Consider the following 25492-nt stretch of genomic DNA (forward strand, 5'->3'; position numbering starts at 1 on the left):
TGTCAAAAGGCTCTCAGATTTACAGCTGCCTAGAGATGCCTTTGTCCATGGAGTTTTCTTGGCAGGGATACTGGAGTGGCTTTCTGGTTCCTGCTCCAGGTGGATCACGTTTGGTCAAAACTCTCCACTATGACCTGTCCATCTTGGGTGGCCCTGCACAGCATAGATCATAGCTTCTCTGAGTTATTCAAGCCCCTTCGCCACAGCAAGGCAGTGCTTCTTGGGAGAAAAGCAATGACAAACCTAAACAGGATCTTAAAAAGCAGAGACATCACCTTGTCAACAAAGGTCCGTATAGTTAAAGCTATGGTTTTCCCAGTAGTGATGTATGGAGGTGAGAGCTGGGCTATCAAGAAGGCTGATCGCCGAAGAATTGATGCTTTTGAATTATGGTGCTGAAGGAGACTCTTGAGAGTCCCATGGACTGCAAGAAGATCAAACCTATCCATTCTGAAGGAAATCAGCCCTGAGTGCTCACTGGAAGGACAGATCCTGAAGCTGAGGCTCCAATACTTTGGCCACCTCATGAGAAGAGAAGACTCCTTGGAAAAGACCCTGATGTTGGGAAAGATTGAGGGCACAAGGAGAAGGAGACGACAGAGGACGAGATGGTTGGACAGTGTTCTCGAAGCTACCAACATGAGTTTGACCAAACTGCGGCAAGCAGAGGAAGACAGGAGTGCCTGGCGTGCTCTGGTCCATGGGGTCATGAAGAGTCAGACATGACTAAACGACTAAACAACAACAAAGAGATGCCTAGGGACGTGAGTGGCACTGTGGTCTAAACCACAGAGCCTAGGGCTTGCCGATCAGAAGGTCAGCCGTTCGAATCCCCGCAATGGGGTGAGCTTCCATTGCTCGGACCCTGCTCCTGCCAACCTAGCAGTTCAAAAGCATGTCAAAGTGCAAGTAAATAAATAGGTACCACTCCGGCAGGAAGGTAAACGGCATTTCCATGCGCTGTTCTGGTTTTCCAGAAGCGGCTTAGTCATGCTGGCCACATGACCCGGAAGCTGTCTGCGGACAAACTCTGGCTCCCTCAGCCAGTAAACCAAGATGAGCGCCGCAACCCCAGAGTCATCCTTAACTGGACTTAACGGTCAGGGGTCCCTTTACCTTTAGTAGAGAATTATTATTATTATTATTATTATTATTATTATTATTATTATTTGTACTCCGCCCATCTCACTGGGTTGCCCCAGCCATTCTGGGCAGCTTCCAGCATATATAAAAACACAGTAAAACATTAAACCTTTAAAAGCTTCCCTATACAGGGCTGCCTTCAAATGTTTCCTAAACATCATATAATTATAATGATGTTCATCCCCTCTTTGTGCAGCAACTGAGAAAGAGAGCGTAACATGGGCACAGGAGGCATTCCAAGCCTGCATTTCTCTCTCAAGGACAGCCCGAACTCTGCTGACAAGAACTTTCTTTGCTCCGAAGCTTATTCTGCAAAACTGACCTACTCAGGTTCTCTGGACAACTTTTAGTTAGCGAAAACTTCCACTTGCTTTTATTGTTCGCTGCCTGCCAAGCCATGCATCAGCTCCAAATAAAACTGTCACGCACAACGGCGTCCTTCAGCTTACGTTTTCCCAACTTACCTGACGATACAAGTAACGAGCAGCCTTCCCTGTCGTTGGCAAGGATTTCAATTTAAAGGGGTTTTTTTATTATTATTTCAAAAATTCTGAAGTAAGGTTAAAGGTATATATATAAAAAAGACACTCTTCTTTATTTGGGGGGTTTTATGTTTGCTTAACCTCAAAACGCTTCGGAATGAGGAAGACAGCAATGGCTTTCATTTTCAATACCAACATTAGTTTTTGCTGCACCATTGGGTGAAATCCAAGGATTTAGTCAGGGTTGTTTCCCTTGCTGCCTGGCTTAGCACATGTAATGAAAATTATGCCTTCCTCATCCATGCCAAGTGGAATACATTAGTTGCAAGAATAACAGAGTCAGCATTATATCAGGACAGACAGCACTGCAGAAAATCTGCTAATGCATTCGTATGCAGGTGGCATTCAACTTCCAAACGTTAGAACTGATGAACCAAGACAAGCTAGAACAGGGAGCCTCAGATATGATGAGAGAGATATGACTTTTAAAAGAAGAAGAATAACAAACCCCAAACCTCCTCCACATCTTCCTAAAAATTATGAAGGTTAAGGTAAAGCAGATTATCTGTAGTGGTTACAGTGTCAGAGTGCATCCTAGTAGACATAGCTGTCAACTTACAGAGCAGATAATTGTCTATGGTCACTGGTCAACACTCAAGCCACTACACTAGATCTAAATGAAAATGTTTATTCGGCTTTACGCCCATCCTAAAGCACAACACAACAAAACAAAACAAATAAAACAGTGGCCTCACTAGATCATAGCTGTCAACTTTCAGATTTGAAAATAAGGGACCAGCAGCCTCGAAAATAAGGGATCAGCGGCCAAAATCAGGGATTTTAGTCAACCTGCTGAAATACAAAGTTAAAAGGGACCAGATAATTTGGGAGAGCAGCGCTGGTTTTTAGCCCTTCATTTCCAGAGGTTGCTGCTCAAGACACCAGCTGATGAAACACTGCAATTAAATTACTACAAGCAGCAACCACTTTTCATGCAAAACGAAGTCCAAGCTACGAGGATGCTGCTGCAGTTCTGTATCTTTTCTCTCGTGCTCCATCTGCAGCTCTCAGTTCCATCAGGCGGGGCGGGAGGAGGGGGGGGAATAGCGCCCGAAGTAAGCCTGCAGATCATACCATCTATGCTAGTCTACCACTACAAATCTATGGGAGAAGCGCTTGCGGTCCTTCCTCTGCTTTCCCCCTCTATTGTTAGCTCTTGGAATACCTGCCCACACCTCCGCCTCTGCCTCCTCCTCCTCTCTCTGAACTGCTTTCTCTATGGTTGCACTCACTCTCACCTCAAGGCTCCTTAGTCCCGGCAGGGAGGGGCTCCCGGGGGCCGAGGCTGGTGAGAGGAGGCTGGAGGGGGGCGGGGCAGGCAGCCAAGCAACACAGTTGGAGCCTCCCTCCTCCCTGGCCAGCAGGGAGGGAGGGAGGGAGGGGAGCTGCTTCCTTTGAAACCCAGGAAATTTAAGGGACATCATCAATAAGGGACAGCAGCAGGACATGGCGCTGGGATAAGGGAGTTTTCCGCCAAATAAGGGACGGTTGACAGCTTTGCCTAGTAGAGCAGGGTTCAAATTTCCCCTCAGCCATGGTGGTCTTGGGGCACTGACTACTTCTCAACCTGACCTACCTCACAGGATTGTTGTGGGGATTAAGTGAGCAAGGGGAGAACCATGCACACCAGGAGCTCCTTGGAGAAAAGGTGAAATATAAATGCAATGCAGCTAATGAAGCCCAGATGCAAAGGGAAACAAAGGAAACCGAAAGAAAGCTGTGTTCAGGAAACTCCCTCTCATTGTCATATAGATATAGATATAATTTTTATTTGACTTTCTGTTTTACAATTTTGAATACTCATTTAAACATCCTTAAAATATCAATGACTTCCCTTCTTCTCTTTCTATGGTTCATTTTGCATATCATAAATCCCTGCATATTTTACATAAACTAAACCATTCAGTATTCTATTATTGCATCCATCAAAACTTATTTACACTGTTGAATTTATCTAAATGCTGGCAGTGTTTTCAAGTGTACATAATTTTCCCCCATATAGTCAATAAACATTTTCCAATCTTCTCTAAACATATGTACTTCTTGTTCTCTTCTTCTATATGTTAGGTCCGCAAGCTGTACATATACCATCAGCTTAAGTTGCCATTCTTCTTTAGTTGGGACCTCACTCGTTTTCCATTTGGGGGCTAACAAAACACGGGCCGCAGTAGTGGCATACCTAAATAACCTCTTTTGGGGTTGGGAATTTCCGTCTGAATTATCCCCAACAAAAAGGACTCTGGGTTTTTTTTGGAAAGGAACTTTTAAACATTTTTTTTCCAATTCATTATGTATCATTTCCCAATACTCTTTTACCCTTTTACAAGTCCACTCAAGAATTTAGGACCTGAGAGAGGCACCCTGCAGAACCAAAAAGTCAATTGTGTGACCAATTGGGTTTTCATAATTGTCAAAAAGGCTCATTCCGCTGATGTTGTCTCTGCACATGTAGAAGTGCTTGTGCGAAAGAGTGCGCACTTGCTGATTTCCTGCATTGCAGAACTAGATGACCTCTTCCAGCTCTGCGGTTCTATGATTTGTGCAGTTCAGCTACTGTGTACATAGATAGACAGACTGTACACTCAGTGTAACTGGCTAGACTATTTGTATACACCACAAGGGAGGTTGGACATTCATTGAATGTAAATATGTGAACCGCCCCTCCCAATGACACACTTTAGTGGGGCACACAGTCCACAGTCAGCTCCCTTCTTCTTGACACTTCTCTTCGTAAGTGGCTTTTTCCTTTTGTCTCATTGTGGTGTGAACTGTGACGGGATATCAAACTGTCATTTGGATAAAAAGGTGATCTAAGGATCTCACACCTTTCTATTCAGCTGGGACCAGAAGTCCAGGCATGGGCTTGAGAGGTGAAAGAGAAGCAAAGAGAAATCTGAGTTGTTTTTTGTTTGTTTTGGAGCAAGCTGGCAAAAAGCAGCCCCAGGAGACTGCAATGGCATACACTTGCTTAGGGGGATTGACACTCTTGACCTTCCCATTTGCAGTAGTCACTTGAAGGCTCAATTTACTCTAATGTTTGCTCAATAGCCAAGAGAGCTCTCTGCACAGCTTCCAAACATTCAGGCCATGAGCTCATGCAATCCCCTGTGCCAGACATGCAGAATAGAAGTCTCCTTCTGGATGTAAGAAGCTCTCCTTGGGGGAAGACAGAATGTAAAAAGCAACTTCTCCTTTCAGCAGATATGTCTTGTTTAAAACTTGAGTGGAAGGGAGAATACAGAAGTCAATTAATTGTGGGGGACTGTTGGTAGACTAAAAAGAGACTAGTTCCTAGCATACCACTATGCTGTTTTTTCCAAGAGTGGGGGGTTGTCTATCATTTACATTATAAGTAAAAATGGATTGGTCAGATATATTAACTGACTCTATAATATGGTGGAATCTAGACACATATAAAAAACATGAAAATGCTTTTTAAAAAAAAGTTTTGAAAAATATATTGAATTTGCCATACCTCACCATCGCCATCTAGTGTCACATTTGTATAATGCACTTTACAACACACTTAAAACTGAGTCCCAGGTCTCATAATTTCCTCTCTTCCTCAAGGGCAGGGTGTTGGGCTGGAAGGAGGGCTGCTGCGTTGGGCCTATCATCTCCCAGAAAGATGCAACTGCTGGTCAGGACCTTTCCCCAGTTTTCCTGCCCTGCCTGCCTCTCCTTTCTGACTGACGCCCCACCCCTGACCATCAGTTCATCCAACCCAATTTGCAAGGATATGTGGCTGTGGGTATCTTATTAGTCCAAGGTCCAAGACCTCCCGAATATGCCCGATTGGGATCAGTATTCAGGCCTCAGCAGCTTCTGTTGCAGAGCCTTAGTAAGAAGGCGCAGATTTCTGTTTCACCCCGTATTAAATGCAAGCAGTGCTGCTTCCCTTCTGCTGCAGTTCGGCTTCTGACAAAAACCTCACCATTTGTCTCACTTCCTGCTACGGAGACATTCTACAAAATGAATCACGTTATCCCACGCCATTCACTGCAAAGGAAATGCAGTAACAATGGAGGGGGAAGGACCTGTCATCAATCAATCACATATCGTTATGTGCCATTTGCAGACCGAAAACAGCAACAACAGCTCATGCCAATCACATCTGCTGGATTGATTTCAGTTCTGGAGATGTGAAGAATAAGTGAGCCTTGCCGGTTTCTGCTCTTGTTTCTGTTTCTGTCAGAATTCTCTGACATCTCTAATTCTAGGAAGCCTGGAAAGAAGGGAAATGACAGCTTCACAAGGTTGCTTCACTGATACTTTCTTGAGTGGGAGAAGCCACAAGAGCAAAATAACATCGGAAATCACCTTATACCAGGTCATTTCATTGGTCCACCTACCTCAGTACAGTGGTACCTCAGGTTACATACGCTTCAGGTTACATATGCTTCAGGTTACAGACTCCGCTAACCCAGAAATATTACCTCGGGTTAAGTACTTTGCTTCAGGATAAGAACAGAAATCGTGCTCTGGTGACGCAGCGGCAGCAGGACACACCATTTAAAGTGGTGCTTCAGGTGAAGAACAGTTTCAGGTTAAGTACGGACCTCCAGAACGAATTAAGTACTTAACCTGAGGTACCACTGTAGTGTCAATACTGTCTGGCAGCAGCTATCCACAGTCTCAGGGAGAAATAGTTTCCTAGCCATACCTAGAGTTGCCAGGGATCAAACCTGGAACCTTCCCCATGTGCTCCATCACTGATCTATAGCCCCTCACCATACACTATGTCTGAAGGCATATCTAGAGGGGAGCTGGTGTGGCAAGATAGCTAAGAGTGTGAACAGAAACCCAGGAAGCCTCTGGTTCAACTCTTAACTCTTAGAGAAGGCACCATTTTTGCAGCCTCAGAACCCATCTGCAATATGGCATAATGACTGTCCAAACCTACAGGGTTGTTGTGTGTATTGAGGTCATTTATGTGAAACAAATGCTACAGTCAAACCTCGGCTGTCAAACGTAATCCGTTCCGGAAGACCATTTGACTTCCAAAATGTTTGACAGCCAAAAACTGAAAGCTGAAGCCTCAATACAATGGGGAAACTCAAAAACAGAAGCCGCACAGCACGTTCAGCTTCCAAAAATCGTTCGATGACCGGAACAGTTACTTCCGGGTTTTTGGCGTTCGGGAGCTGAAACATTCGAAAGCAGTCTCGTTTGAGAACCGAGGTTTGACTGTACAGTGATACCTTGGGTTACATACACTTCAGGTTACAGACTCCGCTAACCCAGAAATAGTTCCTCGGGTTAAGAATTTTGCTTCAGGATGAGAACTGAAATCGTGCTCCGACGGTGTGGCAGCAGCAGGAGGCCCCATTAGCTAAAGTGGTGCTTCAGGTTAAGAACAGACCTCCAGAACGAATTAAGTACTTAACCTGAGGTACCACTGTAGTACTATTATACACCATGCCCCTGTCTCCCTGAAAAGCAACGGCATTCTAAGAAAGCCAAATTCCCACTTTCCTCACATTGGCCAAACACAGCTGCCATATTGTTTTCAGCATTACAGAGAATCTAGGCAGTGGCATAGTGTGTGGGGTGCCAGGGGGTCCGTTGCCTTGGGCACATAATTGGGGGAGAACCAGGCAAATATCTCTGCCGCAGTGGCGTAGCGTGGGGGGTGCAGGGGGGGCCGGCCGCACCGGGCGCAACATCTGGGGGGGGGCGCGGAAGAGACTCGAGTGCTAAAATCCACGGGTTAGGGGGCGCAAATTATTTGCCTTGCCCCGGGTGCTGACAACCCACGCTACGCCACTGCTCTGCCGTACCCACCCTGCCTAGCTCCAGCAGCAAGGGCTCAGGAAAGCAGAGGGTAAAGAGTGCACTTGCCCCAGGAACTGGCAAATGTTGCTGTGCCCCTGAATCTATGCCATGATTCTTTCTAAATAAGTGGTTTTAGAGGGAGGTCAGTTTTGGTTTTAGTTTTGAATAGGGCTGCCATACATCCGGGATTCGTCCATCGAAAACAGCGTCCGGGTGGAATTTCCGAAAATACAGTGGTACCTTGGGTTAAGTACTTAATTCGTTCCGGAGGTCCGTTCTTAACCTGAAACTGTTCTTAACCTGAAGCACCACTTTAGCTAATGGGGCCTCCTGCTGCTGCCGTGCCGCCGCTGCATGATTTCTGTTCTCATCCTGAAGCAAAGTTCTTAACCTGAGGTAATATTTCTGGGTTAGCGGAGTCTGCAACCTGAAGCATATGTAACCTGAAGCGTCTGTAACCCGAGGTACCACTGTATGTCCTTGAAAACCCGGGTGTATGGCAACCCATTTTGGAAGGGTTGGTTTTCGCTCAAGAACTTCAAATCTTTGGGAGATTTTGCAGAAAAAAGCTCCACAACTTTGCCCCACCCCCCAAAAAGCTCTATAACTTTTGAAATTTGGCAACCCTAGTTTTGAAGATCATGCAACTTCCGCCTGTGCCTGACCAGATATTGATCCCATCACTTATAAAGGGCCCGTTCTTTATCAGGCAATGCTTAGCAGCACAGAGTGTGGACAATTCACAAGCGTAAGCATAAGAAATGATCCCTCTGCATCTGCCGACACGTCACCCTTTTCTGCTCCACCAAGGTCAGCCGAACAGCGAAGTTTCTGCAAGCACCCTGGCATGAGACAAAGGGGGAAACTCTACAGGCACTTTGAAACAGCCTTGACAAAGGCCACGGAAAGGGCAGCCGCCGCCTCTGCGGGCGAATCTGATTCCAATGTGCAATTCAAAATCCTACCCTGAACGTTTTTATTCCAGCCCAGTGTGCATTTCAGCGTATCAATTTGTGGAAGGGCACCAAGGAAACCAGCCAGGGAAAATGCTGAGGGGTTAGTGAAGCAATTGCTTTGAACATCTTAGGGCTTGCCGCCCGCGCACTCAGAGAGCCTCGGAGCTTCGCTTCTTTCAAAGGAGCCTCGCTCCATTTCTACCTTTGCGATGCTAAACTGCCTCGGAGGGAAAGAGTTTGAGGGGAGCTTGAAAGGAGCATTTGGGAACTCGCTCAAGGTTTCAAACGAGAGCTGCTGCTTTGGTTGGCCTGAGCCATTTTGCTACCTGAGGCGAAGGACAAGATGCCACTGCTATTCCTTGCCCTGACAGAGCTGAGAACTGATTTTTGCTACAATTCTGGCTATGAGATGATATCTTCTTCCTCCACGCCATGGCATGCAAAGTTTGGTCCTTTGACACTTTGCTGCTGCATCCCCCCTCCCAGCACTGCAGTGATAAAGGGCAGTTGCCTCATTGTGCCTAATGGGAGGGCCGGTGCTCCTAGAGCACAGATCCAACAAAGTCAACCCATTTGTGCAAAGGCTTTGGCCTGCACAATGCAATATCCCTTCCCTCTCCTTCCACCAGTCCAGCCCAGTTTTATTCTGGGGTTTCCCCAACCCTCAGGAGCACATTTCAGCCATCACAGAGAAAGGAGACAGTACAGAAGTGTGATTGCACAAGTGGAAGTCTTTGCATGAGCAGGGTGGCCTCACTGGGTGCAACCTGTAGACTTACATATATATATATTCCTTCAATGCCAGTATAACATTGCTGTAAACTGGGGTAACGACTCAGGACTGCAATACCTCAAAGACTGTCTCTTTCCATATGAACCTACCTGGAGCCTGAGATCATCTTCTGAGGCTCTTCTTGGTGTGCCTCCTCCTTGAGATGTCCAGATGGTGGTAATATGAGAACGGGGCCTTCTTTGCAGTGGCTCCCCGTCTGTGGAATGCTCTCCCCAGGGAAGTTCGCCAGGCACCTTCATTGTACACCTTTAGGTGGCAGGCAAAAACACTCCTTTTTAACCAGGCCTTTGGTTCATCTGATTTACATCCTATGTCCTTTTAAAATGTGTTTTTTGGGGGGGACTATTGGGTTGTTGTTTTTATTATTATGTATTTTGTGGTTTTATATCTTGATTTTATTCTATGAACCGCCCTGAGACCCCCTGGTATAGGGCAGTTTATTAACAACAACAACAACAACAACAACAACAACAACAACAACAACAACAACAACCAATGTGGTTCTACCCAGATTTTTATATTTGCACTGTTCCTGAGAGCTTGTACAACCCATGTTACCTGAACAAATCAAGACAATTTGCAAACTCTGCAATGTTGAACTACATGTTATGCAGGAGCCATGAACAGGGTCATCTCCAAGCGACCTGTTTCTTGAACATTCATCCTGCTTTGTTTGCAGAATTTGGCAGGGTGGTTAGACGGCTTCAATTGTTTACCAAGCATTCGTTCTGATTTGTTTGCAGGGAGGTTATATATTGTTGTGAAAAGGAAAGAACACACTTTTGAGAGCATTTTCCTGTGACGTTGCTGATTGCAAAAAAATCTGGGTTGCTGGTTTTTTTTGGGGGGTGCAGTTTTTATGTGCAAAAGTGCCAAATCGACTTTAGTTGTGCAACCCAAATTTGCAAGGATGTGATTGAATCCCATTCAAATATAGTGACCTAGATCATGACCTAGATCTTCCAGTTTGTTTATTTTCACATAAAAGCAGGCATTTTTAGAGTTTTCCTTTGCTTAGATCTCACATCGACCACAAACTCCTTTGGGGGTCCTTAGGCACCCCCCCCCCCACCTATTTCTCAGAGATTTCCTTGGTTGCCATCGCCTACCTAAATGATTTTAATAGACTTTCACCCTATCAGAATTCTGCATGATTTTGAGGAGACAGATAAATAAATACGATAAAGGTTCTATGACCAACCTTGGCATCAATTTTAGAAGAATGCTGCAGGCTTGTTTTGTTTTGCTTTTTATTGCAAAGAATTCACCTTCTGTGGGGGGAAAGAAAAAACAAACGGGTGGTGGTGGAATCAGGACTCAGAGGTTGATGTTTCCTTAAGCTAAATGAAAACAGCATTAGGAAAAGGCAGTAAAATCTGCAAGAAACATAAATGTGTACACAAGAATATCATAATGCTGAATTGGTTGTTCAAATAATTGTCAGACATCTAATTTAGGATGGGGAAGTGAAATCATACATCCTTTAAAAATGCACACAAATTCTTTTTTTCTTTTTCTTTTTAATAATAGTCATTCATTCAGAAAACAATAGGAAAATTAATGTTTATTTCACTGTTCTCTTGTACTCATCGTAAATCTGACCCCACATGCTGCTTTCCCTTTATCGTCTCCATCCAGCAAATGAACACGTTATTATGTTTATGTGCGCAATTCAATTACAAAGAAATAGAAAATGGTACCTAGAATCAATAGCCTATTACAGTACTGCAATGATAGGTCATTTCAGCTCTGTTTAGTCTATTGAAATATAAGCCTGCACTGTGTGTGCTTGGAAGTTCCAAAGTACCAAAGGAAAATTCCTGTTGACTTCACCATTAAGCTTTCTAAAGCCAAAGTCTGCGAAATGCTAAATTTTGGGGGCCTACAGGAAGAACTACAGGAAGAATGTATGGTCTGAAGCTCAACATCAAAAAAACGAAGATCATGTCCACTGATCCCATCACCTCCTAGCAAACAGAGGGTGAAGAAATGGAGGCAGTGAGAGATTTTACTTTCTTGGGCTCCATGATCACCGCAGATGGTGACAGCAGCCACGAAATTAAAAGACGCCTGCTTCTTGGAAGAAAAGCAATGACAAACCTAGACAGCATCTTAAAAAGTAGAGACATTACCTTGCCAACAAAGGTCCGTATAGTAAAAGCTATGGTTTTCCCAGTAGTGATGTATGGAAGTGAAAGCTGGACCATAAAGAAGGCTGATCGCCAAAGAATTGATGCTTTTGAATTATGGTGCTGGAGGAGACTCTTGAGAGTCCCATGGACTGCAAGAAGAACAAGCCTCTCCATTCTTAAGGAAATCAGCCCAGGGTGCTCAGTGGAAGGACAGATCCTGAAGCTGAGGCTCCAATACTTTGGCCACCTCATGAGAAGAGAAGACTCCCTGGAAAAGACCCTGATGTTGGGAAAGATGGAGGGCACAAGGAGAAGGGGACGACAAAGGACGAGATGGTTGGATAGTGTTCTCGAAGCTACTAGCATGAGTTTGGCCAAACTGTGGGAGGCAGTGGAAGACAGAAGTGCCTGGCCTGTTCTGGTCCATGGGGTCACGAAGAGTCGGACACGACTAAACGACTAAACAACAACAACACAGGAAGAACTGGGAAAACTCAGCTCACTGCTGGAACCAACAAGGCTAGCCAAACTCCAGCTCACAAGGCTTATGTGCTTTCCAAGAAATTCAGAAATAATAATGTTTATCCCTTTATCAGATAACCTATAGGCTGTGGGAAATCTTTTCTGCGTCGTGTGACCATGCTATCAACTTTAAACTGGTTAGGGAAACACTCACAGATATAAGACCACACTAGGAATGGGCAGATCAGTCTGTTTCTGGTCTGGGTCATTGGGTTCATTCATAAATCTGATCACTGAAATACATCTGGGAATTAAAAAAAAGAAATCTGCACAAAGGGTTGTCTAAAGTAGGACTTCATGAATGTCTTGTCTGTACAAAGATTCTGGTTTGCACAACTGAAAGGAAATTCTTACTGTGAATTTCTATTACCAGAGACTCTGGGAAGACAGCCTTTATGCTGAGCTTGGCTTCTCCCACTGACTAGACAGGCAGGGTCACATGAACATCCTTGCTGGGGTAGGAGCCATCCCACAGTCCCCAGACCAGCCCTGCCTTTCAAGCTGGGCAGATGGGGTCCTTGTCACTGTAAAGTCCAGCGCCGCTCCACGTGTTTTTAAACCTACTTTTCCTCGGATTTTAAGATTATTTTTCCTTGCTGTGGATTCCCTCTATTTCTCTGCCCCCCTCAATTCTTTTACCTTTTGTTGATTAGTGGATCCCTTTTCCTTGCTACTTCCTGGTTCTTTCCTCAGTGAGCAATGGCAAGAAACCCCTTTGGAGCCTCAAATGTCCTTTGGAGATTCCCTTCCCTCTGGACCAGCCTCCAAATAGAGCGGTGGCCTGGATAAGGACCCACGTGCTGAGTCTGAATCCTGGCCTTGTGGCTAAGTATCCTTGTGTCTCAAAATAGAGGCCAATTATCTGTTCTGGATGGGATCACACTTATTCTGAAGGAGCAGCTATAGAGCTTGGGGGTACCCCAAGATACCTCTTTGCCATTAGCGGACCATGTGACTTTTGTGCCAAGGAGGTGCCCATCTGGATAGCCTGATCACTGCAGCCCATGCATTGGTAAGCTTGAGACTTACCAACAATGTACTCTATATGGAAACTCCTGCAGAATGCAATGGTTAGACTCCTGGGCACTGGTGGAGGAACGGGGGGGGAGCGCACCGCCCCCGGCACCATCGGGGTACCATCGCAGCTGCCCCTCTGGACACGGGCCACGCACCCCCGCACCACAGGCTTCACCCCAGTAGACACCACGCCCCTGCGACGCGCACCAGCCACGCCCCCACCTGCTCTCCACCACCGGTGCTGGAGCATACTGCTTTCCCACTGCTTCTGGGTGCAACACAGAGGCAGAATGCTGTCCCTTTGCCAGGCTGCAGCCGCTTAAAATTCCATGTACCCATTGACTAGTGCTTAAATACAGTGGTCCCTCGGGTTGCAGACGCTTCAGGTTACAGACTCCGCTAACCCAGAAATAGTACCTCGGGTTAAGAACTTTGCTTCAGGATGAGAACAGAAATTGCGCAGCAGCAGTGCGGTGGCAGTGGGAGGCCCCATTAGCTAAAGTGGTGCTTCAGGTTAAGAACAGTTTCAGGTTAAGAACAGACCTCCAGAACGAATTAAGTTCTTAACCCGAGGTACCACTGTACAAGGCTGCTCCAGATTTTTAAACAGCAACATCCATTTATTTGAACTGCCACCGTCGGTCTTCCAAGCCTTCCGTTAACTTGCAAAGGATATGCTCTATAGGGAGCGGGCACCAGGCCTGTTGGCAGACCAGCTCTACGTTACAAAGATGTCTGCAGATGGGAGATGAAAGCTGGCAACGTTCACCCCGCCATGTGGGAATCCCTTGCAAGACGACCGTGGTGCCTGGAGACAGACCGTCAGGTCGTGCATCCACAGCAGTGACCAGAGGAAGAATAACTGCTGGGAGGAACGCAAAGAGAAGGAACGCCATGGTGCACCTGCATCACAACACCATGGGCACGTTCACCTGCTTCTGCTGCAGCAAAACATGTCTCTCCTGTATTGGTCCCTACAATCAAAGTGGAAGCTGCAATTTTCCAATGGTTTCAATTCACCTCTGAAGGCGCACTCTTCAATTGTCTCCCAAGACCGACGGATGCCAACCAGTTTACTTGCATAGCAGAACAGCTTCAGTTAGACACCACAAGGTGGCAGTCATCCATAAGTCAAATTTATGTGAATAACCGATTTTCAGATTTTTTAAAAAAACAGTGTTAATTAAAGATTTTCTTTGAGCAGTGTTTTTATTTCCCGCTCCTCCTGTGTCCACAAAAGGTTCAGAGGCACTTTCTGTCAAAATAGGATTTACAGCGCTTGAAACATTTACATCGCCGGCACAGGGAGCCTGGAATAGAGGGGTAGAATGGGATGCACAAATTAAAATGGCAGCTGTACAGGAAAAGAACTAAGCCATAAGAGGAATGAGTGAACGCCGAAAAGTACACATGCTTACTTTTCACAACATGGAACAGATGAGCACTACTAACTGTATGCTATTGTACTGGACAGGATTACTGAGCTGACCTCTGAGGTGGTAGCAAGGATGCCCAGGCTTACTGGCCCTGGAAGCAAGGCTGTAAAGCAAAGAAAATTTAACAGATGCAATTTATTTCATTGGAATATCTGTGCAGTACCAAGTACCATCAATAACATTACATTTATCAGCCATTTTTCCAAGCTCATTTGTCTGAAATGCACTTCTAAGTTATCACTGTAGTATTGCATGTTATTTTCATGAAAACCTTGTTTAGTCGTTTAGTCGCGTCCGACTCTTCGTGACCCCATGGACCAGAGCACGCCAGGCACTCCTGTCTTCCACTGCCTCCCGCAATTTGGTCAGACTCATGCTGGTAGCTTCGAGAACACTGTCCAGCCATCTCATCCTGTCGTCCCCTTCTTCTTGTGCCCTCAATCTTTCCCAACATCAGGGTCTTTTCCAGGGAGTCTTCTCTTCTCATGAGGTGGCCAAAGTATTGGAGCCTCAGCTTCACGATCTGTCCTTCCAGTGAGCCATGAAAACCTACAGGTACTAGATCTGTGCTTTTTTTCTGGGGGTACACATGCCCCTAAACATTTTGTGAATCTTTGTACTTTTGTCCATTTGCTGAAATTTCCCCCCCAAATTGAACTATAAAATGGTGATATTTTTGAGTCAAACTTTTTTAAAGAAAAAAAGCACTGCTAAAACTTACGTGGAAAAAGTCAGATGAAGCCTGTGTGCAAAGCTGGTATATTTTACATGCTTTCTTGGTACTAATGGATCAGTATTTCTGTAACCATCTTAAGTTTCAGTTCAAGAATACTAGGCTTTATAGGTGTCTTAACACAAAGCTATCTTAGGCCTGCAGGTTACACACAGCTTTGACAAAAATGAGTTGAACGGAAGATCTAGTACATGTAATTATTGCTACTCTGTGGAACCATGCAATTTGTTCTGAAGTGAAAGGGTTTTTAAACAGCATGCTAACACTCTGCAAAGGCTGCCAGTAAATGGGCAGATGAGACACAACTCAACAAAATGGTTCATTAACGATGCAGAGTATGTTACTATTACACTTTATGAAAGCTTTAAATATTGATGATTTTTCTTCATCTGAAGTGCTTATCTGATGCCTTTCAGTCAGCACACAGGTAAAGTTCCTAAGTCTACATAGATAAAATGCAACATCAGTTTTCACTGTTCTCAAGAACTAGAGATGTCAAGTAGCAATTACAGAGCTATGTGACTCCACCTTCGCTCCCACATCATCTAGCTTAAAATGCCAAGATACCAGAGGATAATTCCAGAGGGGTACCTGTATGCCAGCTGAGAGCACAAAGTAGGGAAGCCAAATAAAAAAGGAAATCTTGTTGCACTTCAAAGATGAATAAACTCCTTATAGGTGTTCATGGACTGATCTGTGTTCACGCTATTGCATAGAGAATAACCTCTTTGCCCCAGTAGCTAGCTCACGTTAAGAACTCCATATAATGTAGTTTTAGGTATCTGCCATGATAGAAAAGTGAGAAAATAAAGTCTACTTCATTTGCACAATTTTCCAATTGCAGGGCTGCAGGCAGATAAATTAATGAAGCAGCAGCATTTAAGCCATATTGTCACAGTATCTGGAGGGGGAATTTGTTGTCAGGACTAAATTCTAGGCACCCCTGCTGGTTGGCACATTCCTGCAAAGTATTAGACAAGGTTGCTTTGTATTCTTGCCGTTATTCATTTCGTTGTACACTGCTCAAAAATATGTATGTGATTTAGTGAGCAAACCTATATTCCCTGACAAGGGTAAGAGAGAAAGATCTGTCCTGGGCCCTGCAATTATACTGCTGCCAAGACAGGAGAGAAGCAGCGTCTACCTTTTCCCCTCTTATTGACTGCAGTGTGAGGGAATTTACGTTCATAGCCTGAGGGCTGCTTTAGCGTTAATGGCCATGGCCAGGGGAACAGAAGCACTCTGGATACAGTGGCATGGCATCCTGCCAGTCCTCCCCCTCTCAGCTGGCATTTAGCCTGCTTAAGTCTCTAGGTGAACCTAGGATTGCTCCCCAAGTTACCTAGAAGGTTTTGTAGTGACATTTGTACAGATCTGGTGTTTATTTGAATTGAATGACTTATATAAACTAGAGGCAGCTCACAAATCAATAGCACCACAATTTTTTTATTAAGAAAGATACAAAAAGGTTTGACACTTGCAGATTAAGAAACAACCTGTCCAATCAAGTTTATATAAACACGATTGTGTTTGGAACAACATTCAAATTAAAGTATTTGGTTTAAAACTAGCAAAATCTATGCCAGCATTTTATGCAGCAACCTCTAGAGAGTTTATACCACATTTCCAGGCGAGAAATAAAACCATGAGAAATTACAAACAGTGTTACCACGTCCTGAAACCAAGACTTGCTTGTCAGGTAAAAGTTCATTTTTACTTGAACCATGCATTCACTATAGAAGGTAAGACTATTAAACACTGGTTTCAACAGTTTAACATCTTAAGAATAAAGTGTAAATCCAGCTGCCGGTTAAAGTGCAAATTACATGTGTGCCAAGTTCTTTTTCAGAAGGCAGAGGTGATGTTGAAATGCTGCCATTAATGGTTATACAACTAACCAGAGGCACTGACAGCCTATTACAAGCTCCAGCTAAGTTTAGTTCCTTCTGCTACCAGCCAAACATGTATTCCAGAGCTTTGGAGACAATGCTTTCATCTTTCCTTGGAGTCTGTCTGTCAGAAACCACCTAAAAAAGAAACACACACAAAGTAACAGATCTGTATATTCTAAATGACAAATACTAATTCCTTCAATCCAGCGCTAAAGGTGACTTTTTCACAGTATTCCCTAAATACCTGGTAGTCACTGGTTGATGCTTTATAAGCTGTAGCAAGAGGTCTCATAGTAGAGATTCTTTGAGCGCTTGAAGGCTGCACTGGTGTGCCCAGTGTTTTCATTGGTGGCGTAAAGGCTGAAGATGGGGACGATACAGTGCATCTGTCTGTGCTTTCCATCACATTCTGCAAACAGAGATCAAGTAGTCCATTCAGACAAAGTAGTTATCAGAGTCCAAGCATTTTTGGAAGCCTAAGAAAGTAAGGTTTCATCACTAGAACTAGTCTCCCTTCTCACTGAAGAGACAGTACAGAAGAGTTCACTTACTGGAACTTGTCTGATTACCAAACTGTGCTAGTGAAATATGTCAACAGTGATTTAACAAGCCATGAGGGCCTGATACCAAACACAGACATGGCTGAGGAATACAGGATCATTAGAAGCTAGAATTCTAATGATACTTTTGAGGTAGGCTGACATGGTAAAGGTTAGAGTTTGCGTTTTTGAAATATGATATATATTGACATTGAAAAGCTAGCTATTATGTTTGGCACTCAATCTATAAAGAAGATTTTCCTTTAATATAGTGGCCTCCAGATATGCAATATGACTATTAGTTCACCACTCTATCATTCTGGAATGGAAGCAAAATACAGTACCCAAAACATTGTAGTCAGCTTATCTACCCAATTCTCCACATTGTTATTCCTATAATGTCCTGTATTGGTAGTTCCTCGTGTTATCACATCAGGCCAAACTTCAAATTAAGATCTTTGAGGGACTCTGCTAAAGTGTATTGACATACAGAAATTGCCAATCTGTGCAAGACAAAAATGGTGGTCATGGGATTAAGAGTCATCCACACTTTGCGACAAAGTCCAGAATTTTTATACAGTCATCTTATGCTTGTTTAACTTACACAATCACAACTTTGCACAGGTGGTGGCGAGTAAATAAATAAATAAATAAATAAGCAAGCAAGCAAGTAAGTAAATGAATGAATGAATGAATGAATATTAAATCAACTTACTTTATCTATACAAGGCTTCACTCCAATCATGATGGATTCACCAAAAATTCTTCCATCTTTACTCAAGGCTTTCCGGGCTTGCAATTTTGACTGATAGTGAATATGCATCCAGTTTCCTGTGTTAGACATCTGTAAAGTTTAGTAGGAAGCAGTAAGATTTAGACAGTAAGCTAAGCATAATGGTTGAGCTTCATTTTTATATATATAAAAGAGGTACTAATCTAGACTTACAACATGCTTTAAAATGTTTCCATACTGTGCAAACTGTAGTAGGATGTACGAAGCAGATGCTTGAGGAAACCTGAAATATTGACAGGAAATAAAAAACAGAAATAAAATTTAACCACTCAAAATTCAGTCAACGTTAAACCACTGGCAGTGTATCCAGAAGGGCAGATCAGTGTCACCTGTATCTCCAAACACTGCCAAACCTGCTACCTATTTCCCATCCCTACATTTTAGTTTGTCTCATGGAGTAAGATGGGAAAAGGAGAGAGGTCAAAACACAGCACAGTTTAGCCCAAGTACAGTACTAGAATCCTGAAGTCCAAATACTTCTGTTTAGCATTGATTGTAGACCAGGATGCGTTTCAGTGTACAGATAGGAGAGTAACGATGAAGAATTAAGATGTTTAGAATGTTTCAATTGTCCTATTATATAAACTTTACTATGTTAATAAACAATGAATCTCCTAAATTAATAAAACATGAATAGCCAAGACCAAACACCAAATATAAGAGGAATCTGAACAAACATCATCCAAGTTGTATGAACTGCAGAAATCCACATGTCTCATCTCTTATATTTTTTATCATCATCCTATGCCCCAACATAACTTGAATCCCAGCCCCTGAAAAGCTTAGGTAAGCCTGTTAAGACCCATGTTTAAATGAGTACATGCTCATCCCTGGCAACATAACCACCTCTCAGTCTTACAGAACTGCAGCTCACTTACCCAAACACTGTTACCCAAGTGTCATCTAGATGATCATCGGATGTTAGGGCATCTCCTTGAGTATAGAATGGATCTAGTTGAGCTGGTGACATTGTGCTCTTCCTGGGTTGTGCAAGAGTCGCTGGACTGAAAACACTGGCACCTGTCAAATTGTGGTAAGATGCACCTCAACTATCACTATAGTTAAAACTGAACTAGGCATTTTAATTTGAAACAAAGAGCAAACACCATGCATTAACACAGAACTCAAGTAACAAGAATCATACTGTTGTTCACATGTTAGAATAGTAGGAAAAAGCTGCTAGTGTTGACAATGGCATCTCAAAAGCCAGTAGAATAGCTCAACCTCCCTCTATAACTAACGTTCTATACAAGAACGGTTCTAGGAGCAAGCTATCCCATCTTCCATTAAGCAGATCATATATATTCTGGATCCCGTTCTTATCCAGAGGTACCACTGTAGCAGAATCTCAGACCAATATTTTCACTTCTGAAGACAAACTGTATCTGGCATCATGACAACAACTTTGCTACTATCTCTCTGCCTACTTCATAACAGAAGCCAAGGCTCAGTTAATGTGCACCAGGCTGTCAGGCCTACAGGAACATTTTACACTGCAAACCTATACATATTCTCTCATACGTACTGTATTTTTTGCTCTATAAGACTCACTTTTTCCCTCCTAAAAAGTAAGGAGAAATGTGTGTGCATCTTATGGAGCGAATGCAGGCTGCACAGTTATCCCAGAAGCCAGAACAGCAAGAGGGTTCGCTGTGCAGCGATCCTTCTTGTTGTTCTGGCTTCTGAGATTCAGAATATTTTTTTTCTTGTTTTCCTCCTCCAAAAACTAGGTGCATCTTATGGTCTGGTGCGTCTTATAGAGCGAAAAATACGGTGAGTGTTATTGATTTTAATGAGGTTTACTCCCAGGGAGATTGGTATAGGATTGCAGTCTTTGTCAGTGCCACATGCAGACGTCTGGTTTGCCTATAGAAAAAGCATATGATTAGCATGCTAGAGCACTATATGAAGCAGTATGATGTCCTACCTGTTCCAGGAGTCACTGGCATAGATCCAACAAGTGGACTCTGCGTCACCGAAAAGCTGACCTGCATTAAAGTGCAGAACTTGGTTTGAAGCTGTTTTGAAAGTCAGAAAATTAACTATTCTGCACCACTTAGATAACATTTCCACAGTAAAAATCATACAATATTATAGATTAAAAACTTGTACAGGCATGCATTTATCTACTGAACTGCTGTGAAAGGGGGTATCTTCTATGTCCTTTTTAGAACTAACAAAACTGAATTGACTACTAAAAGTATAAAGTTAAATGGTACATGGTATTGGGATTCCTTTTACACACGTCCTCCAAATCCCCATTTTGCATCCCAGCTATCATATTTAGCCCTAGTTGATATACTACTCTTCTGCAGTATTGAGATGCAGACAAGGTTCATCATCAGCCACAGAGGGTAAAGTTAGGCAAAACTAATAGATGGATATTTTAGCCTACATATTTTCCAGCAACATAGCAATTATAGTGTGAATTCATCTCTCTACATCTCATCTACCAGGCTGACCCTAGTAACAAGCTGACAGTACCATTCCAATTGCCATATATACATATACATATACATATACGCATGTGCACACACACATGCACACACACACACACACACACAGAGAGCGCAATTGCTTGTGCACCTTTATTTGCCTTTAGAACTGATGTATAGCCCACTAAAAATTAACATAATGATGAAAGCAAGTTTTTAAATATTTTCCACACTGAACATACAAGATGACACACAATCTAAACTGCTTAGCATACTGGAAGCACTTAGTTTTTCCCACCCACAGCAAATGTATCCAACAGCTGAAATGTCTATCAAGCTAGAGAAGAATGAGAATTAGTTACCACAAACAGGTTTAACTTTGCAACCTCATTAATGGTCACTTACGGGCCTTCTTGAAGTCAGAGGTGTTGATCCAAGACCTGGGCTGGCTACTTCATCGTATATACTTCTAACTGGTGGAGCACCACCTTTATCTTTGTGTGTTGGAACTACTGGCTGTGGAGGAGATCCACCTATATGAAATACAGCACAACATTACAAGCTGCTGGTGTGTCCTTCTTTCTGATCCTAAACATCTTTTTACACCGAAACCAGGTATACAATTCTTCCAAAACTAGGCTTTATTAGGAACGGACATGCATTATGATTTAAATGAATGAAACCTTGGTAATGTAATCAACTGCTGGCATAGTATTAAGGTAATTCCTGCCTTTTATTGGGAATTAAAATACAAATCCATTTTGTTGTCCAACAGGGGTGTCCAACAGGTCGATTGCAATCTACCAGTCAATTGTTTCCCTGGTCGATCCTGGACAATCGTGGGACCCCGGTGCCCCTCCCCCAATAATTCTTCCATCTTTGCTCAAGGCTTTCCAGGCTTGCAATTTCGACTGACAGTGAATATGCATCCATTTTCCTGTGTTAAGAAATCTGTAAAGTTTTGTGGGAAGCAGTGGTCCCCCAAAAAGCTCAACAACTTTGATGGGTAGATCACTGCTAGTTTTTCTATAGTGGGAGTAGATCGCAGTCTCTTGGAAGTTGGATGCCCCTGGTTTATATGATGCAACATCTCTAGCAGCACCATCAGATTACCTGAGGAGGAGCACTTTGAGAAGGGTGGGAAGTTCTCTCTCTCTCTCACACACACACACACACACAAACACACACACAGAGCAAGGGGGAAAACATGGCTGGCACTTGCAAATGGGAAAGCCCTAGTTTTCAATGCCTTAATTTTTAAAAATTAAAATTCTAACAATGAGGAAGTATTCACTATTGAATTCTTCTGTCTGAAAATATTCACAAGTATTCCAATGAAATAATTTCCAGTAACAGTTTGAAATTAAGTTCAGGGCATTTTACTGTGCGTCGTCCCCATCCCCTCCCCCATCAAGTAGTTCACTTTGGGTTATTGGGTGGGATGCAATATTTATACAGCGTATGAATTTAATGTGACATACTTCTAAGGCTTTGCTTATGATATACAAGTAAAACACAATGAATCTAATCCAAATACAGTGGACCCTCATGTTACATACCATCCTCTTAGTGAACATGTTGGGTTACGAACTCCGCTAACCTGGAAGTAGATGCTCCGCTAACCTGGAACTTTGCCCCGGGATGCGAGCGGAAGTCGCACGCCAGCAGCGCGGCAGGCGCCATTAGCGAAAGCGCACCTCATGTTACGAGCAGTTTCGGCTTAAGAACGCACCTCCAGAACAAATTAAGTTCGTAACCAGAGGTACCACTATAGACGGACTCTTGATAAGGAAGGAGTACATCCAAATAATGAATGGGATCTAATTGGTTTTGACAGAAGCCTCCCTTCTTTGCAAGTGATTTTGGGTCTAACAGCAAATAAAGGAGGTCAATCACTGTGCTTCAAACATGCAACAATGGCACTTTATTTAGCCTCTGATCCTTGGAGCTAAAGGCAAGAGGTACCGGTATATTTGAACTGTAGCACACCAAAATGAATAGGCACACTCTTCCCCTACCACCCCAATACTAGAGGTTTCAGTTCAGAACCAACTTACCAGCATGCAATGGTGACCTCACTTCCATCACACCAACGGAAGGGCCACTGAAGGATCGAGGCTGTGGTGTCACAGGAGTTGGTAAATCGCCCATCAAAAATCCAGGCAGGAATTGAGCACCAGCACCAGGCTTGGGAGAGGTAGGGGAACCCAATGTCATTGGCTCAGTACCTGCATTGGGAAAGGGTGTGCATGGCTTACTAAGTCTCCACAGACTGAATGATCTAGCTATCCCGAAACACAACTTTAGAGAAACACTGTAAAAGGTGATCCAAAACAGTTAGCTAACCAACTCATTTAAAGGTCTAGTCATCTAAAGAGGTCAACACATAAAGAAAAACAAGGAGCAGGCAATACCTTTAACAAAATACAAAATGGCAGCATCAATGTAGCTGCCCCATTTTATCTAACAATGCTCTGAGGGTAATTGACAGAACAGTGAACTAGCCTGAAGATCTTATTTTAGCTTTTCAGAAGTTTCAAGATTATTGTTGTTACTTTTTCTTAACGATAATTACCGGTATATTGCTTTTTATTACTTTGAGAGTTTGTTTCTATTAACAGCAAGCAATGCTTAATTTTCATGAAATAAACACAGGCAACCCTCATTTATGCAGGGGTTACATTCCAAACCCCCATGCGTGCCATTGCACCTTCAGGTCAAGAGGAGACCCTCCCCGAGCCCGAAGATGATGCCCCCTTCAACCTCTGGGGTCTCCTCACAAGCTAGAGGTGCAGCAGGGCTTTGCTGAGGCCCATCAAGCCTCTCTCCCCCCCCCACACTTATTGATTTCCAGGGCCGCTCATATGCACGGTTACACGTGAATTAAACACGTGTAAATGGGGGAATCCCTTCAAACAACATCACTCATATGCTTCACAAGGAAACAGGAATTATTGTTATTATTATTATTAAATTTGTATCCCACCCTTTAACTACAGATCTCAGGGCAGTTCACAAGATAAAAATCCACAGGGTCCAAATATTACTTCCCCTGCAGGACGCACCTGAGCCAACAGGCCTAAAGGTCAACGTAACTTCCCGACCAGGGGCCGAGGTGGTCGTCTGAACGCGCATGAAGACATCTTGGGGTTTCATGGCTCCCGGCGATGGGCTGGAGAACCAGGGCGCTTATCTCCCCCCGCCCCCCACTCGCCCCAAAGCAGTCAAGGAATCCCGCGTTCCGACGCCAAAGTGACGTCACAGCCACCGGTCGCCAGGAAGCGGCCCCGCCCCTCCCCACCCGGGGCAGAACTGAGCCACGCCCCCTCCCACGCCACGGCTTCAGGGCGGCCGTTAAACGGCCACAAACCGGGGAGAGGAGCAGCAGGAGCCGGAAAGCGAACCCGCCGAGAGAGACACCCTCAAGGCTCGGCCCAGAGGGTAAACTCACCCACGGAAGAGGAGGAAGGCAGAGACAGCTCCATGGCGAAAGCAGCCGCGCGACCCACTACACACCCCCAACTCCTGCCCTCAGCTTGCCGCTTTCAAATGCAGCGCAAGCGCAGCGCCGTGGTTGGGAAAACGTCACTTCCCTTCCGAGAGCGAGCGAGCGTCTTCACTTCCGCCATAGAGAGGAGAGCGACGCGGTCTTTTCTACGCATTTCTTCTCTATGGTCCGTCCATCTCTCTCTCTCTCTCTCTCTCTTTCTCTCTCTCTCTCTCTCTCCCGAAACACACATTCTCACACATTTTAAGGCATAGCAAGGGGGTGCTAATAGGGGGACAAGAAGGGTTTTCTTAACGAGGCTGCGATTTGTGTGTGTTCTTCTGCCCCACAAGAGGAAGAAAAGAGAACTCGGGATGCAGCTCTGCACTCCCTCACTTGGAAGGAAGCCTTACTGAAACCAACATTTGGGCCAGTGTTTCCCAAGCTTGGGTCGCCAGCTGTTCTTGGACTACAACTCCAAATATCCCTAGCTGGCAAGATCAGTGGACAGGGATGATGGGAATTGTAGTCTAAAAGCAGCTGGAAAACCAACACTGCTTTAGACATTTGCTAAATTGCCTTGCCATGTTCTTTCAAACTCAGGTCTTTAAACATGTTCAGTTTAAGTTCTTGAATGCTTTCTGCGCTAATGATGGTGTAATTAAATTGTTGTCGCCCTCCTATTGCAAATGCAATATGAGTTGGGTTGAGGAAAGGAAGGCTGATGCTGAGAAACAGGAGCATTACTCACAAGTAAAAGTGCCTGAACTGGCGGTGACTGACCAGGGACAAGACCTTGGTTTGGGGTCCAAGTGGACGGCTCAATCAAGATTTCAGTGTGTGTGTGAAAAAGACAGATTCAATGCTAGGGGTCATTGGTGAAGGAACTGAAAATAAAACTTCCAACATCGTGCCGTTATACAAATCAATGGTGTGACTGCGTTCGGAATGATGTGTTCCAGTGGCCTCAGCTCAAAAAAGGCAACCAAAATGATTGAGGAGATGGAGCAGTTCTTGTATGCAAAGGTGCAAAGGTTAGATAGGTTTGTTTGTAAAACAACCAGTGGAGAGACAATTCAAAAAGAGGGAAATGACACTTTTGGATTCCCATTCTTCACAGCCAGAAGGAAATAAAATGCATAGGTTTCAGACTGGCATCCAGCTCCAGACCTGAGTCTTCTAGCACTTTTCCTCCCCAGCCTTTTCCCGAAAGACCTGAATGCAACTCCAGTTCGAAGCTGGCTTGAACCAGAGCATTTATGTAGAATGGAAACACATTGCAGCATTTTGTTACAAG

General features: G+C 44.1%; 1 protein-coding gene across 2 annotated transcripts; it reads right to left on the reverse strand.

Annotated features, from left to right (window-relative positions):
- Positions 1-16479: 16479 nt before the first annotated feature.
- On the reverse strand, positions 16480-24316 carry NUP35 (nucleoporin 35). Of its 2 annotated transcripts, none has more exons than XM_083497226.1 (9): positions 24160-24316; positions 22766-22936; positions 21114-21241; positions 20201-20261; positions 19152-19293; positions 18427-18496; positions 18196-18324; positions 17186-17350; positions 16480-17076 (listed from the first exon to the last, which is right to left on the reverse strand). In XM_083497226.1, exons 1-9 carry the CDS (start codon positions 24191-24193, stop codon positions 16999-17001), a joined length of 978 nt encoding a protein of 325 aa, XP_083353352.1. In that variant the 5' UTR covers positions 24194-24316; the 3' UTR covers positions 16480-16998. The 2 variants fall into 2 exon arrangements, with proteins under 2 accessions (XP_083353352.1, XP_083353351.1); XM_083497225.1 differs by lacking the exon at positions 24160-24316 and adding an exon at positions 23774-23997.
- Between the last annotated feature and the right edge of the window lie 1176 nt (positions 24317-25492).

The sequence above is a fragment of the Podarcis liolepis genome (genome assembly GCF_965112155.1).
Source record: "Podarcis liolepis genome assembly, chromosome: 1".
NCBI lineage: Eukaryota > Metazoa > Chordata > Lepidosauria > Squamata > Lacertidae > Podarcis > Podarcis liolepis.